This window comes from Amia ocellicauda, chromosome 10, assembly GCF_036373705.1.
Source record: "Amia ocellicauda isolate fAmiCal2 chromosome 10, fAmiCal2.hap1, whole genome shotgun sequence".
In the NCBI taxonomy this organism is placed as follows: Eukaryota; Metazoa; Chordata; class Actinopteri; order Amiiformes; family Amiidae; genus Amia; species Amia ocellicauda.
Window position 1 is genome coordinate 13348952 of NC_089859.1, and position 22698 is coordinate 13371649.

The 22698-nt window shown below is 35.4% G+C and overlaps 1 protein-coding gene across 6 annotated transcripts in view; it reads right to left on the minus strand.

Annotated features, from left to right (window-relative positions):
• diaph2 (diaphanous-related formin 2) overlaps nucleotides 1–22698 on the minus strand; it is a 501500-nt gene that overhangs the window by 460832 nt on the left and 17970 nt on the right. For 5 of the 6 annotated variants that reach the window (XM_066715009.1, XM_066715012.1, XM_066715015.1 and 2 more), the window contains exons 3-5: nucleotides 14770–14802; nucleotides 11689–11865; nucleotides 6366–6470 (exon numbers count right to left, since the gene is read on the minus strand). In XM_066715009.1, the coding sequence (XP_066571106.1) occupies nucleotides 6366–6470; nucleotides 11689–11865; nucleotides 14770–14802 (315 nt within the window). The remainder of the gene's footprint in view (nucleotides 1–6365; nucleotides 6471–11688; nucleotides 11866–14769; nucleotides 14803–22698) is intronic. The other variant, XM_066715013.1, reaches the window with a different exon arrangement.

The following is a 22698-nucleotide window of genomic DNA, read 5'->3' on the forward strand; positions in this document are numbered from 1 at the left end:
TCCTATTTGCATTCAAAAAGTATGTTGTTCAGCAATCCAATTGTATTTTGTGGTGATCAATACGTACAGTATTAACTCTAAGACAATCTTTTTTTTCTGCAATCCAACAGGCTAAAAGCCTCCCAAAAGGCAGAAATCAATCACCCGTCATTCGTGGTTTATTTCATGTGTCAGATTTAAAAAATATCACAGCCCTCAAGTCAATATAGTCAGCATGATTTTTTCTAACCTCGTTACCTGATCATCATCAATAGAATTACCATTCAGGACATGAATGCTTTTATATTTAAGAACCAGGTATTGACAGGCAAGTTGTCAACACACCTGTTGAGGTTTTTGAGGGCAGCTGACAGCACTGTAAAAAGGAGGTTTTATATATACACATGAAGTTTATTGCACTGCTAGATAGTCAGAAAAATTAATTTCCAGTAAACAGAGCCATTGATTCATTAGTACACCAATCACATGCAATCACAGACTGACTTTAATTTTTAGAATGACTTTCAGGGTCAGCTATTTTAAAACGAGGAGACTAATTGAAAAAGTGCAGAGATTTCACAGTCACGATAAAGCACTGGTTTAGGTTTCCTTTTTATAAAATATTACGTCTCAGCTCATTAGATAGCTGTGCCGTCTTCAGCCACTACATTTTGACAAATTATTGCAGGTTAAATGGGTTTTTACTTTTGAAGTACTTCTCTGCTTTCTGAACATGCCTCCAGTTTGGTCTGACTTCTCTACTGAAACTTTTTCATAGATCAAACTTTGACTACTACGAAAAAAACTGGGTCATGTCACAGCAAGCAGCTCAGCAACGCGCATTAAGAACAACATGCTGTAAGGCTGTATTTCAAAAAATAAAAAAATGTAAAGAAAGTCAGTGAAAGAAACCTGAGTAAATAAACGTGTGTAGTTATTAGATTGCTTTTGTTTCCGTTGTTTAAATAACGTCTAGCAATAAAGCGCATCATCCCAATAGCAGACATTATCTTCTAACACAAAAACATATATTAAAGTAGGGTCTGAAGGGGAGAAATAAAACATGTTACACTGGATACTTCAAATTCAAGAATTATCTATTTACTTCTGAAATATTGTAGAAATCCAGTTATTGCTTTCTGTGACAAGAGTTTTTAAATGTGTTTTAACATTGAAACTTAGAATAGATTGATAAGTAAAAATGTATTGAGTACATCCACTACACGTTCTCATGTAATGAAGCTTCTGAACAAAATGTAATGTAATCTTGCAATGTAAAAGTATACACTGAGGTCCATGATTATATATATATATATATATATATATATATATATATATATATATATGCGTGTGTGTGCGTGTGTGTAATCTTAAGTGTAAACTTTTATAAATATATACAGTACTGTGCAAAGTTTTAGGCAGGTGTGAAAAAATGCTGTGAAGTAAGAATGCTTTCAAAAATAGACGTTAATAGATTATATTTATCAATTAACTAAATGCAAAGTGAGTGAACAGAAGCAAAATCTACATCAAATCAATATTTGTGTGACACCCTTTGCTTTCGAAACAGCATAAAGTCTTCTAGGTACACTTGCACACAGTTTTTGAAGGTAGGCAGGTAGTTTGGCCCAAACATCGTGGAGAACTAACCACAGCTCTTCTGTGGATTTAGGCAGCCTCAGCTGCTTCTCTCTCTTCATGTAACCCCAGACAGACTCAATGATGTTGAGATCAGGGCTCTGTGGGGGCCAAACCATCACTTCCAGGACTCCTTGTTCTTCTTTACGCTGAAGATAGTTCTTAATGACTGTCGCTGTATGTTTAGGGTCGTTGTCATGCTGCAGAATAAATATGGGGCCAATCAGATGCCTCCCTGATGGTATTGAATGATGGATAAGTATCTGCCTGTACTTCTCAGCATTGAGGAGACCATTAATTCTGACCAAATCCCCAACTCCATTTGCAGAAATGCAGCCCCAAACTTGCAAGGAACCTCCACCATGCTTCACTGTTGCCTGTAGACATACAGCCAGATATTTCAGATTTTGACTCATCAGTCCAGAGCACCTGCTGCCATTTTTCTGCACCCCAGTTCCTGTATTTTCGTGCATAGTTGAGGCCTTGAGGCCATCGCTTGGCCTTGTTTCCATGTCGGAGGTATGGCTTTTTGGCTGCAAGTCTTCCATGAAGGCCACTTCTGACCAGACTTCTCCGGACAGTAGATGGGTGTGCCAGGGTCCCACTGTTTTCTGCCAATTCTGAGCTGATGGCACTGTTGGACATCTTCTGATTGTGAAGGGAAGTAAGCATGATGTGCCTTTCATCTGCTGCAGTAAGTTTCCTTAGCCGTCCACTGCGTCTACGGTCTTCAACGTTACCCGTTTCTTTGTGCTGCTTCAGAAGAGCTTGGACAACACATCTGGAAACCCCTGTGTGCCTTGAAATGTCTGCCTGGGAGAGACCTTGCTGATGCAGTAGAACTACCTTGTGTCTTGTTGCTGTGCTCAGTCTTGCCATGGTGTATGACTTTTGACAGTAAACTGTCTTCTGCAACCTCACCTTGTTAGCTGAGTTTGGCTGTTCCTCACCTAGTTTTATTCCTCCTACACAGCTGTTTCTGTTTCAGTTAATGATTGTGTTTCAACCTACATATTGAATTGATGATCATTAACACCTGTTTGGTATAATTGTTTAATCATACACCTGACTATATGCCTACAAAATCCCAAAAGGCAAAGGGTGGTCACACCAAATATGGATTTGATTAAGATGTTTCTTGTTCACTCACTTTGCATTTAGTTAATTGATAAATATAATCTATTAACATGTCTATTTTTGAAAGCATTCTTACTTCACATAATTTTTTCACACCTGCCTAAAACTTTTGCACAGTACTGTGTGTATATATACAGATATACATACACACACATACAATTATATAACGTATCTATTATTCACAGTACTATGTTTGAGTGTAGATCAGTGTCACAGTGTATACAATGTTGAATTACTCATAATACAAATACATACACATTTTTGCAACTCCACCCATTTATTATACAAGAAATTTGATTAGAACATGTTAAATACAGTGGAAACATTATACTTTCTCCCCATACAGATCCTATTCTAAAACTTTTCAGCGTCCAATGAAACAGTACACATTTTAGTTTTAAAACATCAAGACAATAGAGTTAAAAAAATAATAATAATAAAAACATGAAGAAGCATTGAGTAACTGTTAGAGGCATGCTTTGACACATTTAAATAACACATTCAAATATATTTACATAGAATAATGCGAGTCATGCATTGTTAATGGTGAAGGACATCTGGGCTGCAGCAAAGCAAAATTATATTTCATTGTACATAGCATATATCCAAATGAACAGGGTAATTGCAAAAGATTTCCCCTTTGAAAAGATATTTTCAGTTTAAGTCATTCAAAGGCCTCCCGCAGAGAGAGCCTGGGAAGCAATAGGTAATGCGCTGAACTCGGTCTGTGCTAAAGAGGCCATTCTGAGAACATTCCTCAGAAGAAATGTGCTTAGAGAGAATAGGCAAATTAGTACCAATGTATTGCATTCTCTTGGATGCTTAACTGGAGAAATATTAAAAATCATAAATGACGAAAAGAAAAAGTGCATTATCAATAAATCAAGAAAACACTTATGAGCAAATTACTAGAAAGAAAAATAAATAAAAGTGGCCAGTGCATATAAATATCTTTGAGTAAGGGAATGCGTGTTCTCTAAACGAATCGTTTGAATGTAGGACACGAGAGCAGATGTGGCTCAGCCTCTTCACTTCTATATCTATCTCAATCCCTTGTATCAAATGCTATACATGTTTCTAATTCAAAACGCAGCTGATGACTAGTTAAATGAACACACTCTTCAAAGCACAGGGCCCCTGCTGCATAAATATGCATACACAGACAGATAGTCACACAGATGAAGGGCTATAGAGTAGATATGAAAATGTTTGTTTTTCGTGTAATATTTGCAATATAAAACTTCATCCTAAATTGCAATCTGCATAGCTTCAAATCTACAGCATTAACTGGAGATTAGAGGAGATAAAGGGCTTCCCTGATTTGCGAGCCTATTTAACCCTTTCAATTTCCTTGGGTCCCTTTACATCCCTAAAAAGGGAGCAGCAACATGATTCATGTTGACCACCAACAAAGAAAGAAAATAACATTCTGCAAACATGCGGCACTGACTTCTGAAAGACTCAATGTTATACTTATAGCAGCTTCCTATTGAAAAACTATTATTTTTCCTAAAGAAGGAATATGGCATTTGGTTTACATGCTTTTGTTCCTCTGTGCATGTTCTGCACAAAGAAATGTTTAAACTATTAGCCAATGTGTCCTGATGAAAAAAGCATCATCTTATATGACTCTTAATCTTGAATGCAAATGAATATGACACTGCAGCTTGTACCAGAGGAAAAGGCCAACAGCTAGGTGGACACACAATCCATGTCAGAAAATGTCTGCAACAATAGGGTACAATTGTTGTAGCAACTGTGTACAAAATGAATGTTCATTTGCAATATTCAAAGGAAAACAGAAGAAGAAAAGGTTTATACTGTCATCAGTTTAGCAAGATGACTGAATCAGTCCTTAAACATTATGGAAATCAAAAGTCTAAATGACTTATCAATAATCCACGACTTTCGCAAGACTCTGAATACTGTTGTACAATGTATCAAAAGATGGCTGCTTGTGGCTATATAAAGTAAAATAACATTTGGCTATTCGTTTTTGAAAAAGCAACAGATCTTAACCAAAAAGGCCCAGGAGTGTGCAGATTAAAGTTATCTCCATGCAGTGGAAATTCTTAAATAATCATACAAAGCATTACTGGAAGGATATAGACTTTAAAAAAGGCTGTCCCAGTACATTACTATGAATTTGTGTTGTCAGTATAAATAATGATTAAAAAAAGTAATTCCTCTTTTACACTGTAATATCTGTAAATATCAAATATAATTAAAAATATTCTTAATCACAACAAATAATATAATGGTTAGCAATCACTGCTGCCATGTGTGATAGTTCATAGTTCATAGTTCTGCTACTGGCTACTCAGAGTGGGTGTGTGCAGAGTTTTAGATCAATCCATTTCAAAACCCTTTAGAAATAGTGTGACTGATATACACATTGAAGGTATTTGAAGCAGTAAAATCTCTAATAAAAATCCCTTATTTCAGCACAATATCTTCAAGCCTCAGATAGACAGATGTAGATTACTTAAGCAAAAAGAAAAATAACAAAAGGGGTAGTAAGGCCTGAAATTGCTGGCTCTAAAATTAATTCTATCAAAATTGGTCTTCAATGAAAATGTGTCATTTCAGAATTCTCCAAACCCCTTCTGCTATCTGAGAGAGCTAAACATATTTGTTATAAAATCTTTTAGAAAAAGGTTGCATTTCTTCCTAAGACAGAAACATATGAACGATTTCTGGAGTGCAGGAGGAAAGAAGAGATTTATCCAAATTTTCCAAGTGAGAACATACTTGCAACACCTAATTCTATTGGAACCAAAAACTGTTCTGCTCATGGCAAATTTCACTTATCACATAAAAACATGTTTCTGCCCTCGAATACTGAAAGCAAATTAAGCAGAAACCGTGCTCCCAGTCTCCTCGTGTGCTCTCAGTATGTGTTAACAGTCAAATTGTTTGACATCCAGCTGAGAATTGCTTAAAGTGTAATTTAAAGCGTGCAGGCGAGGGGGGGAGGGGGCCACATTTTCTTTTCTTTTTTTTATAACTTGTGTTGTTTACTCAGTGTATACTTTCTTAGTATAAAAGCACCCATTTAACGCTTGCAGAGCTGCTACAGTAAAATATTCACATGCATATTTTAAATAACAAAAAAGACGTAGTGTTTTTTTTTTTAATCAACAAACAATTTTTTCTAGTGTTTATCTTAATCTGACCTTGTTAATACTGAAATCTCTACAGACCTACTTGATAAAGCGGACATAAAGACTCATACCCATAGAATAACATGGATTACCACCAGTGTGGTGGATTTAAAGGTCTTATTGGTTTATAGTAATGAAAGTGTCATGTTTCAGATTATTGAGCAGTTGGGAGATGCACACTAAATTCTAATGAACGGTTGATCCTCAGTATAAGGCATTTGAAAGTGCATTATAACAAAAGCGGTTTGATAAGCACCAAGGAAGGGTAAAATGAGGCAGCAATCAAAGATTTGTGTTTAGCACAAGCAGAAAGCAGATCAGGTTAAGCTTATTATTCCATACTGTCTTCAAAATGTCATATACTTCATCCCACCACCCCCACTCCTTACTCCCCCCCACCAACACACACACGCATTACACACCAGCACAGACATTCACATTACTTACAGATTTGGCAGTTGCAGAGATGTACTGGACAACCATTTCTCGTTTGGTACTCAAATCCTTCCCACGGAGGGGAGCTTTCCGATCTTCATTCAGATTCATATCCTCCTGTTGACAGACAGCCATACAAGAAGTGGTTTGTGGAAAGGAGGAAAAGCATACTTGCTGTAATATATTGTGTAAAGTGTATGCATATAAATATTCTCTGTATGAAAGACAGATTTAAAGCTACGGATTAGAATAACACTATCTTCTAATCTAACTAAAGAAGCCCCCCCTCCACATATTTAGAGTAATATACAAAAAACATAAGATCTGTTTTCTGCTGTCAGAAAACACAACAGGACACTTACCTTTCAGCTGCTCATTCATTTGCAACATACTGTTAATCAAATATACCTCAAATACAAGTGTAAATTACTTGGTAAATTATATTGAATACTCAATCACATACAAAAACTGTCAGACAAATATAGCTGTCCAACTAAATTAAAATACATACGTACATACATACATACATAATACATTATGTTAAACTACAGATTCTATTACATGAAATGATGAATGGACTATAGCCAATGGTGTAAGCATTAAATATATTGTATTTATAATCACAATGCATTAGTTGATTCAGCCTTAATGTGAAGCAATTGACTGTACATATCCCTTCCAAATGCATCATGAGCAAAGGCCTGTTGTATAGGCTCATAAAAAGCCACATGCATTTGAGTGAATTCTGGATTATAACACTGAAATAAGTGCGATGTGCCTCTTTATACAGTCAACCCATGACATTTTGAATGCCATCTACAGAGAGCAATAAGAGTTAATACTGCCCACATGTGGGAGTGTAGGGAAGTGCTTTTTTTTTTTTTTTTTTTTTAATTCTAATTTTTATTGCATTTTTACCTGGTTAGGGTGTGTGTTTTTGTCACCATTACTTGAATGGAATATTCTGACAACCGCATAGCTCAGCATTTTTGTCATCTGTTGACTTAATTATAAGCATGCTATGTCTCATCAGCTCTTAGACAACAAATATACACAGTGTCGAATATTTTGCAACTAAGATTTTAAAGGGCTGTAATTAATCTTTTTAAAAAGACACAAGGGATACCAGAGCTGAAACCTATATTCTTTTCTTTGCTTGAAGGTAATGAGAGTCTTACAAGTTGGTTTAATAATTGCAATCTCACTATGTCACCTGGAAGAAATTAATCCCCTTCTTTGACAAAGAAGAAGAGTTAAAGGCATTAATTTTTTTTTCTGTTAACTTTACAATTAGCTTTTTGTAGACCCATGCCATTTTAATTAATCCCTGAACTTTTTTAATCTGGTGTGTTTACATTAAACATATTCAAGAGTATTGATGAAAATAAAATAACTATTATTAATAAAGAAATGTGTGTTGTAGGGCACCCATCCAGGGAAACCAAAAAAAGGCCATAACATAAATGATGGTGTGATGCATTGTAAAAATATAACTATTGGCAGTGCCACTCTCAAGAAAAAGCAGAATGTTATTATGATATCATGCATCTTGTTAATAGCAATGAAAAGCATTATTTGTTACTTAACTTTTAGATGGATTTTTTTTTGCCACAATCCAAACACCCAGTTATGTTTAGTTTGTTTGTTTGATTCATAACCTTCAGTCCTGTTTAATATACAATTATCATAATAAATCAGTACATAATGATTATGTAAGGTATTATAATACCAAGTATTATAAAAACAGCAAAAATGAAATGGCAACAAGTTTCTGGACCTCTCTCTTCACAATAGTTTTGTGTGTATACATTTATTTGTGAGCACAATTTCACTTATGTTGGTCCCTTCTGAAAACTGCGGTGCATTTTCTTGCCAAAACACTTTCCTTTATTGCAAGGGCTGGACCGAGCAATGATTCATATGCTGTGATGATATGACAACAGGGTTAGAACAATGTAATTCTGTCATACAGAGTATCCTTTTCTAGCTTCTTAAATAAATATAAAAGAAAAAACAGCATTAACCTATGATGTTGCCTTTTTACAGATAGTGGTTACAGCCTTAGGCAGAGCATGTACTTCTTGAAAGTGTGTGCTCCTGAATAAACAAAATAAATGCAAATAAAAATAGTGGTAGTCCTTCTCAGAAATAATAATAATATAGGTTGTGGGCTTTGGCTTGTTACCAGACATGGTTTCTTTAAGTAATTAATGGATATTATCAGATCTATCTTCTACATAAATTGATATGGATAAAAGCCAAGTTCATGCTGAGAGTTGAAGGAGTTTTGTTTCCCCTTTTTTACCAGATTGATTAGTTTTTGGATTGTCCTGGTCTAATTCCTTGCTTGCGAAGTGCCTGGTATTAGTTAATTAGATAACTAGGAATATATTTACTTTATTGGGCTCAACGTCATTCCTCGTGAATCTACAGAGACTGTGATTAGTACAAATCTCAGGGTAACTGGATGAGCTGAAATGTGAATAGCAGGACACTTGCTGTACTGGTGTTCACTGTAATAGAGGAATAACTATAGCACTGAAAAGTGTTTTATTACTTTTAATTTTGTACGGAGCCAATGAGGCACACACACATAAACCTTAAAAACCAAGGGTAATAAACTAAGCTGAAAGACAATCGTTTCGACCCAGTATGGTGCTGCACATAATGAATCACATTAAGGTTTATTTTGAATATTTATTTGCATGCACAGCGATACCGCATCATGCTGATATTGTTCTGTATTTGTTTTATTACTGATTGGCGACTACTGCTATGTAATGAATGCAATTAGCAGACATCCTGGTTGGGGAATATGGGAGGCAGAGGTTTGCAGTGACCATCGTATGGAATGCTGCAGGTCACAAGACTGCAGGCTCCTTGGGGTTTCTATCCTTGACAGGGAGTCACGCATTTCAATATTGGGGCTCTAGGGGGAATGAGGTTTCCGGGTGATTTATGGTAAAAACTTTTGTGCAACATGTCAAATAAAGCAGTGTTTGTTCCATGCCCACTTTCAGGCACAATTCTCACATTAACCATCTACAGTATAAGGTGCTCTCTTTGCATAGAAAGCCTCTTGCAAAAGTCTTTGCATTTCATCTGATGATTTACTACTGTGAATTTTTATCAAGGTCAGGCTTTGCAGCATCTCTTGAGCTCCAAGGACTGTTAATGTTACCAAATAGAGCTGCAGTAAATGAAAACATTCACTAATGCATTTGCATTCATGACTTAGAAGCTACAGGAGTGTCAGGGACCCTGGAACTGAATCTGAATGTTTGACAATGCCTTTTCAAATCTTTCATCCTTCAGGTTGATTTTTTTTATGCACGCACATCTTTATTTTTCAAATCAAATTAGTAGGCTGTGTGTCATTTTATAATCGGTACAGTATAAAAGCGAGAAAAAAAAATGATATCCTTCCGTCTCTTTAGCAGCGAGTAGTTGTGCGAATGAATAAAAGGTCATGTATTTTTTACCCTTATCAATGACCTCTATTTCCAATTTATATTCTCGTGTACGTGAATCTTACCAAGTAAGCCACACATGAGTAAACACAGCATTTTTCTTAACAAAACATAACAGCTAAAATATTTGTTCGTGCCGTAGAAGGGGTGTGATTACTTATATATCCTTCAATAAAACTAAGGAATATTTTTTTTTAATAATACCCTTCTGTGTAACATATTTCAGGACCATGAACATGCCTTTACTGTCATCTATCACACAATAAATTGAACCGCAAGTTTAATGTCACGCTGTTTTGAACACAAATATCATAATTGAGCAATGCGGTGAATCACGGAGTCAGAGCACTGAGGCAAGAAAACATTGTGTGATCCCTGCAATGTTAAGCAGACTCCACATCACATAGGCTTCAGCAATAAAGACCTTTACAAAAATATTGGCAAAGTACTACAGATAATTTAGTGCCTACTTCAAAGAGATGAGTAGAAAGCTTTTGTTAGATTAAAGTCCTAAGCACTATGAAAGCATATCTGTACATAGCATAATGCAATGGTAGAGATTTCTGGGCATATTCAAAACTGCATTAACGGTGAAGCAACAGCTTGAAAAAGAAAAAGAAACATCATCATAGGACAGCCACTAAGGGTTGGATGTTAAGAATGTTGACTTACACGATCACTTACACATATGCGAAACATCCATGGGATTATGGCATATATTAAGCAGCAGTTGTATGCTCATGTTACAAGGCTATACATGTAGAGAGTAAATGTATGTTTTTAATGGACAATATTAAATACTTGGGGCAAGAAAACCATTGTTTTAAGGAAAACAAGTAGCAAGAGAGCTGCTTTAGCAATGTAGTTACACTAGGCTGTGACACACATTGTTGGGGAGCACAATCAATACAGATTCAACAATATACTCCACAAGAGGGCATTGTTCAGCTGTATAATGAGTACTATGCAAAACATCTTTATGGTCTGAATATATAGCATGTTAACCTTCTTGACTGCGGGCCACGGGGCAGCCCGTCCATTAAGTCAAATTATTTAATGCTTGCTTTAGACTTCCTCTCCTTTTCGGGTATTAAACTGTAAGACACTTTTTTTTATGTAGGGATAGTTTAAATAAATAAAAAAGGCTTAATTTACTTTTCCTAAAACTGAAATAGGGAAAAAAGTCTGAAATGCTAAATAAAAAATGCCAGAACTCAAGTTCACTGAAGGGATGCAGATATCATACTTACTTGCATTTATATTTTGAATTGTGCCAGTATTAAAATAAGACTTCAGTTGTAATCCACCTTTCAGGTGTTATGGTTTGCATAGATGTTCCAGCAGGCAAACATCCAAATATTGTAATTGTTTAAAACAATTGTCGCGAGATTGAGCCAAATTTATGCATCAGCTAAACACTAATACCCTAATCTTACATATGTAATTACAATGGCTGGCATAACACCCAGCACTGTCCAGTGATGTGTAAACACTGTTGATCCAGTGATCTGGAAGTGATGCAAGAGCTGGCAGCACCTCCCTGGTGTGTCAGACACACAAACCAACAGATTTCCCTTGCCACTGGTAATGTTAATGCATAGAAAAATCCTCCAGTGTCCAAAAAAACACCTAGATTAACAAAATATCACTTTGTTCTTCAAATATTTTTTACCAATTAAAAAAAAAGGCTGAGCCAATATGGTGATGCAAGCCCCAGTTGCTGGGTGTAACTTGTGAGAAAGTTTTTCATTTAGTTCTTTTTAGTTTTAGTTAACCACTACAGATGCAAGTCAACGAGAAGAGTTCAACAGCGCTAAATGAAGCTGAAACAGAGAGACCAAACAGGAGAGAAACAGGGGGTTTACCATCATCTTTTCGAAGAGGTCAATGATTTCTTTCTCTGACAGGTTCATGGAGCGATCGTCGAAGAGAGGCTGGGGAACGGGCAGCTCGCTGATGGTGGACTGTGGGTCTGTGGGGTGCTGGATGAGTAGCTTCTCCCGCTTCATGCCTGATTTCCGAAAACTGGTGATTCTATCACGCTGGTTAGAAGATGAGACAGAGAACATACAGATAATCTCTCCATGATGTTAATGTATATTGTACATCTGTAAGTAGAACTTACTTGACCCCAGTGTGTAATTATATAGATTTATTTTGTAATTTATTTTAATATCTTCAGTTTGCATAGTAGAAATGCTATTTTTGTTTCAATAGCTTAGTATGTAAACCAATATAACCAATATATGTGAATTCTCTCTTAATTTATGTTGAAATACAAATAAATCCTTACTCCACTAATCTGCATAACCTTCACTGCATTGACAGGTGCACAATAAAAAAAAAGTACAACCTGTGACCCAAGACACCTGTACACTGTTGTGAATCCTTGCAGTGTTATGTATGACAGATGAATACATAAATAATAAAACACATATGTATTATGGCATCCAGTATTGAGGGAGGAAATAACCAAGTTTTCCATGAAAATAACTTTAATGCTAAACTTAATATAAACAACTAATAGTACATTCATTATTAATAGAAATGACACTCTTCCCAGGGTCAGCTGCATAACTTTTGTTACTTACATGCTTAACTACTGGGTACTTATTTGAAGTGTTGGTCAAATCCTGCTTGAACAGTATTTAATTAGTGCAAATCGAGTGTTACTCTAGAATGAAATGATTAATCCTTTAAGTAAATCCACCTAACTCAAGTTGTTTTCATTTTTTTTTTATGGTCACTGGAAGAAAAAACAACAGTTCAAAAAAATAACTGTATGGATGCTTCAATAATTTAAATTTGATTTGAAGCATACGCATGATAAGTTATAAGATTAATTCCAGAATTGATTTGCTTTTAGGGACCTTTATGATGATCTGATTAAAGGTGCCACGGTACTATTAAGACTGCTATTTATTATAAAGAACACATTTTACAACCACCCTTTTGCTGCATAATAAATCAACAAACAAACAAATAAACAAATAAATAAATAAATGCTGAATTATTTCCCAATTAAATTCTAACTCATTCCTTTGAGGATGGTATCAGAAGCTGTATAAGCTCACTTCACAGATACAGCAGAAAGTGAAGACTTTATGGCAGGAATTCATACTGTTTTCTGTCTCTGAGGCGATTAAGAAATCTATTAAGGAAAGTAAGCTAGTCATTCAGTCCCGGAGTCCCTTATGGAGGATTTGCAAGACATTTCAAAATATAGACTGAAAATATATTGATTTGTTTATTTTTGAGAATGGTTTATGTTTTTATTGCTGTGAAGGTTCTACATCTTTTTGAAATGTGTTATCGTGCTTTGCTGCATATCGATGACTGTCTGTTGATTATATTGCAAATTAGTTTCTTCAAGATATCAAAATGAAAAAAAAGAGTAACTCCTGCCACAGCTCTATATTCTCTTTTATACCCTGTGGAGATTTTTAAACAGGGAAACTGAGAAATGCATTAGTTTTAAGCATTAAGAATCCACAATGTAACTTGTGCACTCTGCTGCACAGTTACATCTGATTGTAATTACGTAGAAAAGATTGAGATGAGTTTTACACATTAAAGTAATTCCCATTTCATCAAAAATAAAACACATTGCTAATGGCTATCATAACCTTGCTTTAATTCAAGACACATTTGTGCGTTTATTAAAGGAGCCCCTCCTGTTCACCATTCTCTTGGTGAGCCTATCCCATACGCAGCATGGAACTGAACTGGTCCCTAAGATCATTCAGGATTGCCAGGATGAAAATCAAGCTCATTCTTAATAGATTCATCACATGCCATGGAGAATGAAGTAAAAAGAACAGTTTAATTTGCTGCATTCACTTTCTTCCACACCACGAACCCTAAGTTGTACCTCTTGGGGCTGCATCATGAAAGGAGCCCCCCGGTATTACAATAAATTCATAAATGACGTTGATTCTCAAACAAGAGGGTATGTGTTGATTTATTACAGCTACAGGTGTTGGATTGTACAGCAAATTACATGTCAGAGCCATTCACAAAAATATTTATCATAATTAGCAGTCTTAATAGTATTACATGGGACTCTCTCAAATACAGCATTTAAAAAAATGAAAACAGACTTTACATCTAGTAACTTACCAGTAGAATTCCCACTGTGAGTGTATATAGTATTACAAGGTTTTGCGAAAACACAGCCAGAGACCCAGGTATGTCAGGATCAAAAATGGATAGGACCAACAAACAAACTGGTCTGCTTCTGTATTCAGCCATTCATATGATGAATACAAAGCATTCATTACAAAAAATAAGTAATGTACAGTAGCATTAGCATTGTTGAGCCGACAACTGATTGGCTAATTGCAACTAATTGCACACTAATCATGGATGGACAAACAGAAATGCAGGACTGCATTTCTCTTTTAGTTGGCAAGTCAGAGAAAGTTAAAAAAAAACATGCAATGTCAGAGTTAGTGATGTTTGATGTGAGAATGAGTCATGCTCTTTGGATGACTGCACATTTCAATGAAATGTACACACTATTAACATTCTAAAATTTGTGGATGTATAAACATAAGGAAGAATGTGAACAAAAAAATATTGGGGAATGCCAATGCTTTCGGTTTAGGTGGGAAAATGCTATAAAATAATGATAGCAATATCCTCCCCACCCATCTCCTGCACACTCCTTTCACCTACAGCCTTATATGATAAAATCATAAATGGTATACAATTGTATATCACATTGTATATAATTTACAATTGTTTGCAATTCTACATTTTACTTTAAAATTTTACTTTAGAATGTAGAAAGACAAATATAGTATCCGCTTGCACTTATGAGAATAAATCATCGAATAGCATACTTACTTAAGTATTTATCATCCACAAATATTTAGAATTGAAAACACAACTCCCATGCACTCAAAATGCTGAGAGAAAAAAAAACAGAACTGAAAACACCTTACCACATCATCAGCCAAAGTTTTTATGTGTATGTTCTGTAGAAGGGAAGGGATATTAAACAAATAAGATCCAACTTAAAACAACATGTTCAGGATTTGGAGTGTATATCCCATATATACACTTGCATGTATAAATGACAAGAAAAAACACACATGCAAAATGAAAAGACAATCCCATACACCAGAAGACCACTTGTCACCCTTTTCAAGAGAAAAGTATGAGAGAAAGCTGCTTGCATAAAATCATTCCCAACACCCTTCCCAGGTCACTGATAAAACAGAAAACAAAAATCATCAAATAACCATGTGTGAAGATGATGTAGTTGTAGGACCATGCACAAGCTAAAGAAGTAAGTTTGGCATTATATATCCCCACAAGATGTTAATAATATTGTCTAATGTCACACACAGCTACTTCAGAAAAATCTCTAGATATGTACACACATTATCAGGTCCAGGCAACAACAAGGACTTTAAGGCTTAGCAGAAAGATTTTTCTCTTGAAACATGTGCCAGACAACAGCTTTAAGGATGCCCACCTTCCCGTCCTGCAACGAACTGAAGTATGAATGAAAGCTGACCTGAAAATTGGTAAGCTAGTCTTTGAATGCATTCAAGAGGTATAACTCATCCATAAAATATTTAAAAAGGAACAAGGATGTAGTGGGAGAGAGAACCCAAAAACACAATTGGTAACACTTCAAAACCCTGAATATTGTAGACATTTCAATGGCTTTCCGTTCATCAAATAAGATTAAATACAGCACTGCCATCTAGTGGTCTTAATTATAAGCACTTTTAATTATACATTTAATTAATTTACGGGGAGTTCATTTTGTGAAGATACTGAAGTACAAAAAAAAAAAAACCTATTGATGAAGACATAAAAATGAGCATGAAAATCTGGTTTTGTATAACCACAGTTAGAAGAACAATAACAATAACAATAATAATAAAGACAGCAACAATAATACTCTATTGATTAAATATATTACATTTTGAATTCTTCACCAGGCATGATACCGTTCAGTGGCTTCAAGTCTCCGGGGATAGTAATTTTAATATGCCGCTGAATCAACATTCCATGGCTCATGATAACAGTTAATGGAAAATAAACACTAGGGTGCACAGGGATGTTATTGAAGTCGGACACATACACTTGAAGTTCAATGTTGTCTATTGCATATTCACATAATTCTTTCTGTACAATATTCATGACAATGCAGAACAGGGATTTCCAGCATCAATACCAGAAAAAGTCACAGAGTCTGGCTTTCATTCCCTCCTTAATTGAACCAGTAATGAGCTTAATTAAACATGATAAATGTGCTCTAACAACTCCAACCCAAAACACGTATAAAACCTGACAGACTGGGATTCTCCAGGACCAAGGTCCAGATTTAAACTATCTTGTTAAGGTTAAGACAAAAAAAATAAAAATAAAAACAGGAGCCTATTCTTGAATGAACTTTTTTTTTTTTTTTAACAGCACAATAAATCACTACATTTAAGTTTTGTATTGTTCTGATACAAACTATTACCAGAAAATAAAAATAAAAATCTATACAACTTTTTTGAATCATGCAGTAAACAAAATTAAAATCACTGAACTACTACAAATTACAAATCAGATACAAAATAAGTTTGTTACTGAAACACTAAAAGCAAAGAATTTGTAACACAGATGATTATAAGTGCAAACTAAACATATGCCTGTAAATGGAAATGCTTACCAAATGTTTTAACTTTGCTTAAAGTATGTTTTAAGGGCTCCTAATACAGATGTTGATTTTTTTCCCCATTGTGTTCAAACACAAAGCGTACTTTTCAAAGGTATGTCACTTTATTGTTGCTTATAATTTCTAAGATGCCGCACACAGAAAAATAACCACTGCACCATATGTTGTATTACACTATAAAGTGCTAATGAGCATAAATTCAGCAAGTTGCAACCATCAAACTGGCTTCCTGCAGTTACATTCGCCATGTGTCTAATATAAGGCTATTGCTCATAGTCTTAAGAATGGCTGGAAACCTCTTAGAACAGTGCCTCTCCCACTGATATCAAGGCCATAATGCCTCTCTATGTGGCTGCTGAATAAAATCATCAGACGTTTAAGCTGCCAAATCAATTTTCTTGTCTCTGCTACAGCATGCCTTTGAGGTATCCGAATTCTAATCTATGGCTGTTAAATGCTACACATGGGCTCAATGATACAGCGGAGCTCCTGAATCTCATTATGATGGGTCCTAAGGGAAGCTCTCAAAATAGTCCAGACTATCAAGGGATGGCAACATCGAAGTTGTTCTTATACATCAACAAAAATATTTAAAAAAACACCTTTAATTAAAATGTTGATAAAATACATAAATAATTTACTTTTGGTTCTGACTATTTGAAGGGACAAAAACCGTGTGACTCTCCCACTTGCCCTCCACAGCCAAGGTTACTGTAATTATCGTGTTGCAACTGTGAACTTACAATTTCTTTCTTAAATGATAAAAGGTACAACTACATTTTTTATCAGATTTAGAATATTAAAAAGTTTAAAAATGCAAACTAGAAAAGTAAAGAAAAGTATTTTTTCCATATAAATTGTGAATGTGCTTGGGGGATTTCAGGTATTTTTTGAGTGGCCCCCGGAAAACTTTCTTTACAATACATTATTTGGAGGTATGCGTGATGAGTTTTGAAACATGCCAAACTACATCGTTTTTTTCCCCAACAGTTTTACTCTTTGGAAGAAAGAAAACTATGTAATGTAACATTTATTTACTGAATTGCATGTTTATTTCTCCAGGTTATTATTTTTTCATTTTTTCCCTGAAATGCTGTTGAACAAAGTACATTCAATAGCAGCTCAGAGATTTTATTTTGTGCTAGTCAGGAACAAAACGAGGGCTTTGCAGGTCACAAACTGCCTCCTAGTGTTATTATGTCACCACAAGTCCCTCTATGACGATAACTGAAACATTTATTTGGTATTTTTCGCCTTGCAACCTTCAGGCAAAATTTCAGATTATTATTTTTTTGTTCAGTTATTTAATAAATGTTAATTGTGAAACATTGTGACAAAACTTCTATAAAGTATAGTAATTAAAAAATACATATACAAAACCAATTCCAACAACAACAAAAATCTAACAAATTTTTAATTAAAGAAATAAATTGAACCTAATCCTGCTAATTGCATAAAATTAAAGAGAAACAATCACACATTATTGCACATAGTTCATTATCCCGTCAACACCGCACCAATGCAATTTGCCACATAACTATTAAACACATTCCTTCTGGGCATCACACATTTTTGTATATCAGAAAGTATTTGTTTTTTCATTATTAAAAATGTCTGCAGTTTTCATAACTACTTCACCAAACTTATTAAAATATGAAAAGACCATATTTTGTTAATCAATTAAAAATATGAACAAACAACTTAGGTATAAAAGTGACAAATTTGCTCTCACTCTGTATGACATGCATCTGTTCCTATGGTAATTCTTTTTTCTTTTTACAAAATTGATTAGCAGTTAATACAGGTCCATAAAATTCTGCACCTAATTTATAGACATTGAGCACTCAAATATTATTTCCTGGACATAAAATAGATTTTATGTACTTCCATATAATAAGACTAATCTTGGTCTCCTTTTTGTCAAGTAAATTAAGAACTATAATTCTTTGTTTAGAGGTGTTAATGAAGCACAAAAACAAAATTGTAAATAAATTACAGGACCTTAAATATATAGACAATACACTACAAACAGAACAATGACAATAAAATAAATACAAAGCAACACATCCATGAAGTCAGATCAATAGCTGAACTTAATAACTGAACTGAATAGGTGTGATTGCACCATGATTCTCATTACAAAGGACTCTACTACACTAACTTTAGATTGAATACAGGGATTGGATTACTGTGGTTTCTCTAAGCCTTTAAAAAAAGTCTTTAAGCTTACTTTAGTAAACAGTCACCTAGCTCTTCCTGTCATGTATTCAATGTCTTAAAAGGGTTTTCATCAACCTGACATTGGGAGGCACTAATTTAGTTCTTATTTTGTCTGACATTAACAGTTTTCATGGACAATCGCTTCATTATTAAAATTGCTTTCATTATCACTTGTAAATTGGAATGTTTTGTTAGTTTGTTCTCCAAATTGGCAGATCAGTCCCTCTGTGGTTTGAATTATAAGCAAGTGTTATGTCTGGCTGACTATAATGGCTGGGTCCAAAAGTAAAGGAAAAACAATCAGACCAGGTCAATACTAGAGAAATGTTCAAATTTTCAGAATCATCTAGAAATGAGGATGAGGGATCAGACAGGTCATTGTGTTTAACTTCTTTATTGAAATGGAAAAGTACAGTTGGAAATTGAATTCACAATTTGTAAGAATACTAGCTCTAGGGGTTTCTCCAAATTGTATGAAATAACCTAACTTGGCACATGTTGCAACACATTAATATAAGCTGTGTTACTATAAGGTCACTGTTCTTTCATGAAATGGAAACAACTTCATGTAACTTTCTTTGGAATACGGAAAACTTCCAAGGCATAAGACTAAAAATGAAGACACACAGTAAGACAAGGTAAATGCATTTTACAGAGATGCATATATACACCGATCAGCCATAACATTATGAGCACTGACAGGTCAAGTGAATAACACTGATAATCTCGTTATCATGGCACCTGTCAGTGGGTGGGATATATTAGGCAGCAAGTGAGCATTTTGTCCTCAAATTTGATGTGTTACAAGCAGGAAAAATGAGCAAGCGTAAGGATCTGAGCGACTTTGACAAGGGCCAAATTGTGATGGCTAGACGACTGGGTCAGAGTATCTCCAAAACTGCAGCTCTTGTGGGGTGTTCCCGGTCTGCAGTGGTCAGTACCTATCAAAAGTGGTCCAAGGAAGGAAAAGCGGTGAACCGGCGACAGGGTCATGGGCGGCCAAGGCTCATTGATGCACGTGGGGAGCGAAGGCTGGCCCGTGTGGTCCGATCCAACAAACAAGCTACTGTAGCTCAAATTGCTGAAAAAGTGAATGTTGGTTCTGATAGAAAGGTGTCAGAACACACAGTGCATAGCAATTTGTTGCGTATGGGGCTGCGTAGCCGCAGACCAGTCAGGGTGCCCATGCTGACCCCTGTCCACTGCCGAAAGCACCTACAATGGGCACGTGAGCATCAGAACTGGACCACGGAGCAATGGAAGAAGGTGGCCTGGTTTTGATGAATCACGAGTTCAAGGTGTTGACTCCCAAATTCCCCAGATCTCAATCCAATCGAGCATCTGTGGGATGTGCTGGACAAACAAGTCCGATCCATGGAGGCCCCACCTCGCAACTTACAGGATTTAAAGGATCTGCTGCTAACGTCTTGGTGCCAGATACTACAGCACACCTTCAGAGGTCTAGTGGAGTCCATGCCTCAATGGGTCAGGGCTGTTTTGGCGGGAAAAGGGGGACCTACACAATATTAAGCAGGTGGTCATAATGTTATGGCTGATCGATGTATGTATATATATATATATATATATATATATATATATATATACACACACACTTCATTGTGAAATACTCAGACCGGCCCGTCTGGCACCAACAACCATGCCACGCTCAAAATTGCTTAAATCACCTTTCTTTCCCATTCAGACATTCAGTTTGGAGTTCAGGAGATTGTCTTGACCAGGACCACACCCCTAAATGCATTGAAGCAACTGCCATGTGATTGGTTGGTTAGATAATTGCATTAATGAGAAATTGAACAGGTGTTCCTAATAATCCTTTAGGTGAGTGTATATACACACACACACACACACACACACACGTTTGGCCTGCAGACACAATTCCCTACTCTTTAAATACATAATGATACATTAGGTATAATGTGTAACACATCTAAGCAAGATATTTCCATTCCATATCCATTTAAAATGACAAACCATCTCTTGAGATATTTGCATTTTAAGTAGGCCTATATTCTTTGAAAGCCATTAATCAACAAAACAAACTACATACGATAGAACAATTAACCATCCCACTTTAATTTAAATGTTCTAGTTCAAAGTTCACCTAACCACCATACAAACAGTGTACATGGTTGTTTAAAAATGCAATAATATTGTAGACCAGTAATAAACATTTGGATTTCTTAGAGGTAAATACAGGAGATGATACTTACAAGCATAATTTCTAATATAGGCCTCTGTTTTTCCTACATGTTTCCAAATCCTAGTAAGACAAATCTAAAAAGCATACTCATCTGAGCAACTTAGTGGCACTAAGTATCTGAAAAAGACACTTCCATCAATGTGAAAATGTCTGCTGAAATATATACCAGAAAATCAGGTTGCTTTTAATCTATTATAATTAATAGCAAACAAAAGATCATTTCTAGCATAGCTTCTTGGCAGCAAACACTGTAAAACCATGTGCTGCAAACACTTCTTGGCAACTTCATGACAACAAATTGTGGATGCATGGGCACCAAATCTGCCAACTGCTCCAGCCCATCTTAATTCTCATGTATCTAAATGTCTCAAAGCTGCATTTTTTCAAGTTAGAAAGTGACATTGTAAGGTATGTGACCATTGCAATAAAATGGTTCTTTAATTTCTAGAAACTCAGATGAATAACATTGTTTAAATGGAAAAATCTAAAGGGAATCATTCAGCATTCATAACAAAGCAGGAATTTCAATTGTGTCTGTTGCATATAAGTGTAAAGTACTGTACTGTAGATTAATTGTATAATTATCAGAAATAGAAAATGTTTGTACTGGGTTTAATGATCATAGCTTAAAACATCCTTACTTTAATTGTAAAAGGGACTAAACCTGATTATAAATAATTTAGCGCACTGTATAGTTTTCTCAAATTATTTTAATCTCAGTTATAGGAATGCATGCAACAGTTTAAATTCATTTAAAATTACAATCTACATGATCACTTGTTGTTTGTTCCTTGTCCAAAGAAACATCATTCAAAAAAGACTGAAGAATGGGGACCTTGCATCAATAGACTAAAGCTGCAGACTCACTGGCGCCACCTCAAAGTGGCAAAGCTGGCACAGGGAGGGTGGGCAAGAGGGCAGGAAGACTGACCAGGAATGATTTCAGAAGGTCAGCAAAGTGATTTTCATCATCCTGCTGAGCAAGGCTATCAAAACAGCCACAATGAGAAATCAAGATACTCAGGAATGTGACAGAAATGAGAGCAGTGTGTGTTACAATATGGTATAGTGACCCAATTAAGCCCATGTACCATATAAGCCCACTTGCTCTTTTATTTTGAAATACAAAAAAGACTAGCAGGATACAACAAAATATTAGCAGGATGATCTGTTTCACAGCAAATGCACAAAGTTGTTACTGTCGTGTTACTTTTTATTTGGAGCCAATCACATTTTTTGTTCTTAAGTTATGTATGACTTTGTGCTGCCACTGTGCAGCAGCATTTTCAGAAGTCACCCCAAAATTTTGCTTTATGAGGGGCCCTCCCAGGAAGCCATTTTTCTGGAATTTGGTGACCAAATTTGGTGAATATTGATAATAATAAAATTAAACATTATAAAATTAAGCAATTAAATTTTGGTGGGCTTAATTGGGTCACTTCCCCTACCTTAGAACAAGAATGGATATTAAACTAAATCAGTGTGTATAGGGTTACATTTGGTCATTTAACTCCGTTAGTTATAGGGACAACAGTATCTTCGCTTTTCTAAGCAAATATGGTTAGTTCCCTCCAACTACAATTTGTGGTAGTTTAAATTCATTAGGTAGATAATTAGGAAGAGCCACAGAATTGGCAGTGAGATATTATTACTTAATATTCTCAATTACGGTCTCCAGCAGACCATGAGTGACAATGCTAATATAAAATTAATGCAGGAGTAAAGAAAACAAATCTGCCCAAGCAAACAAAA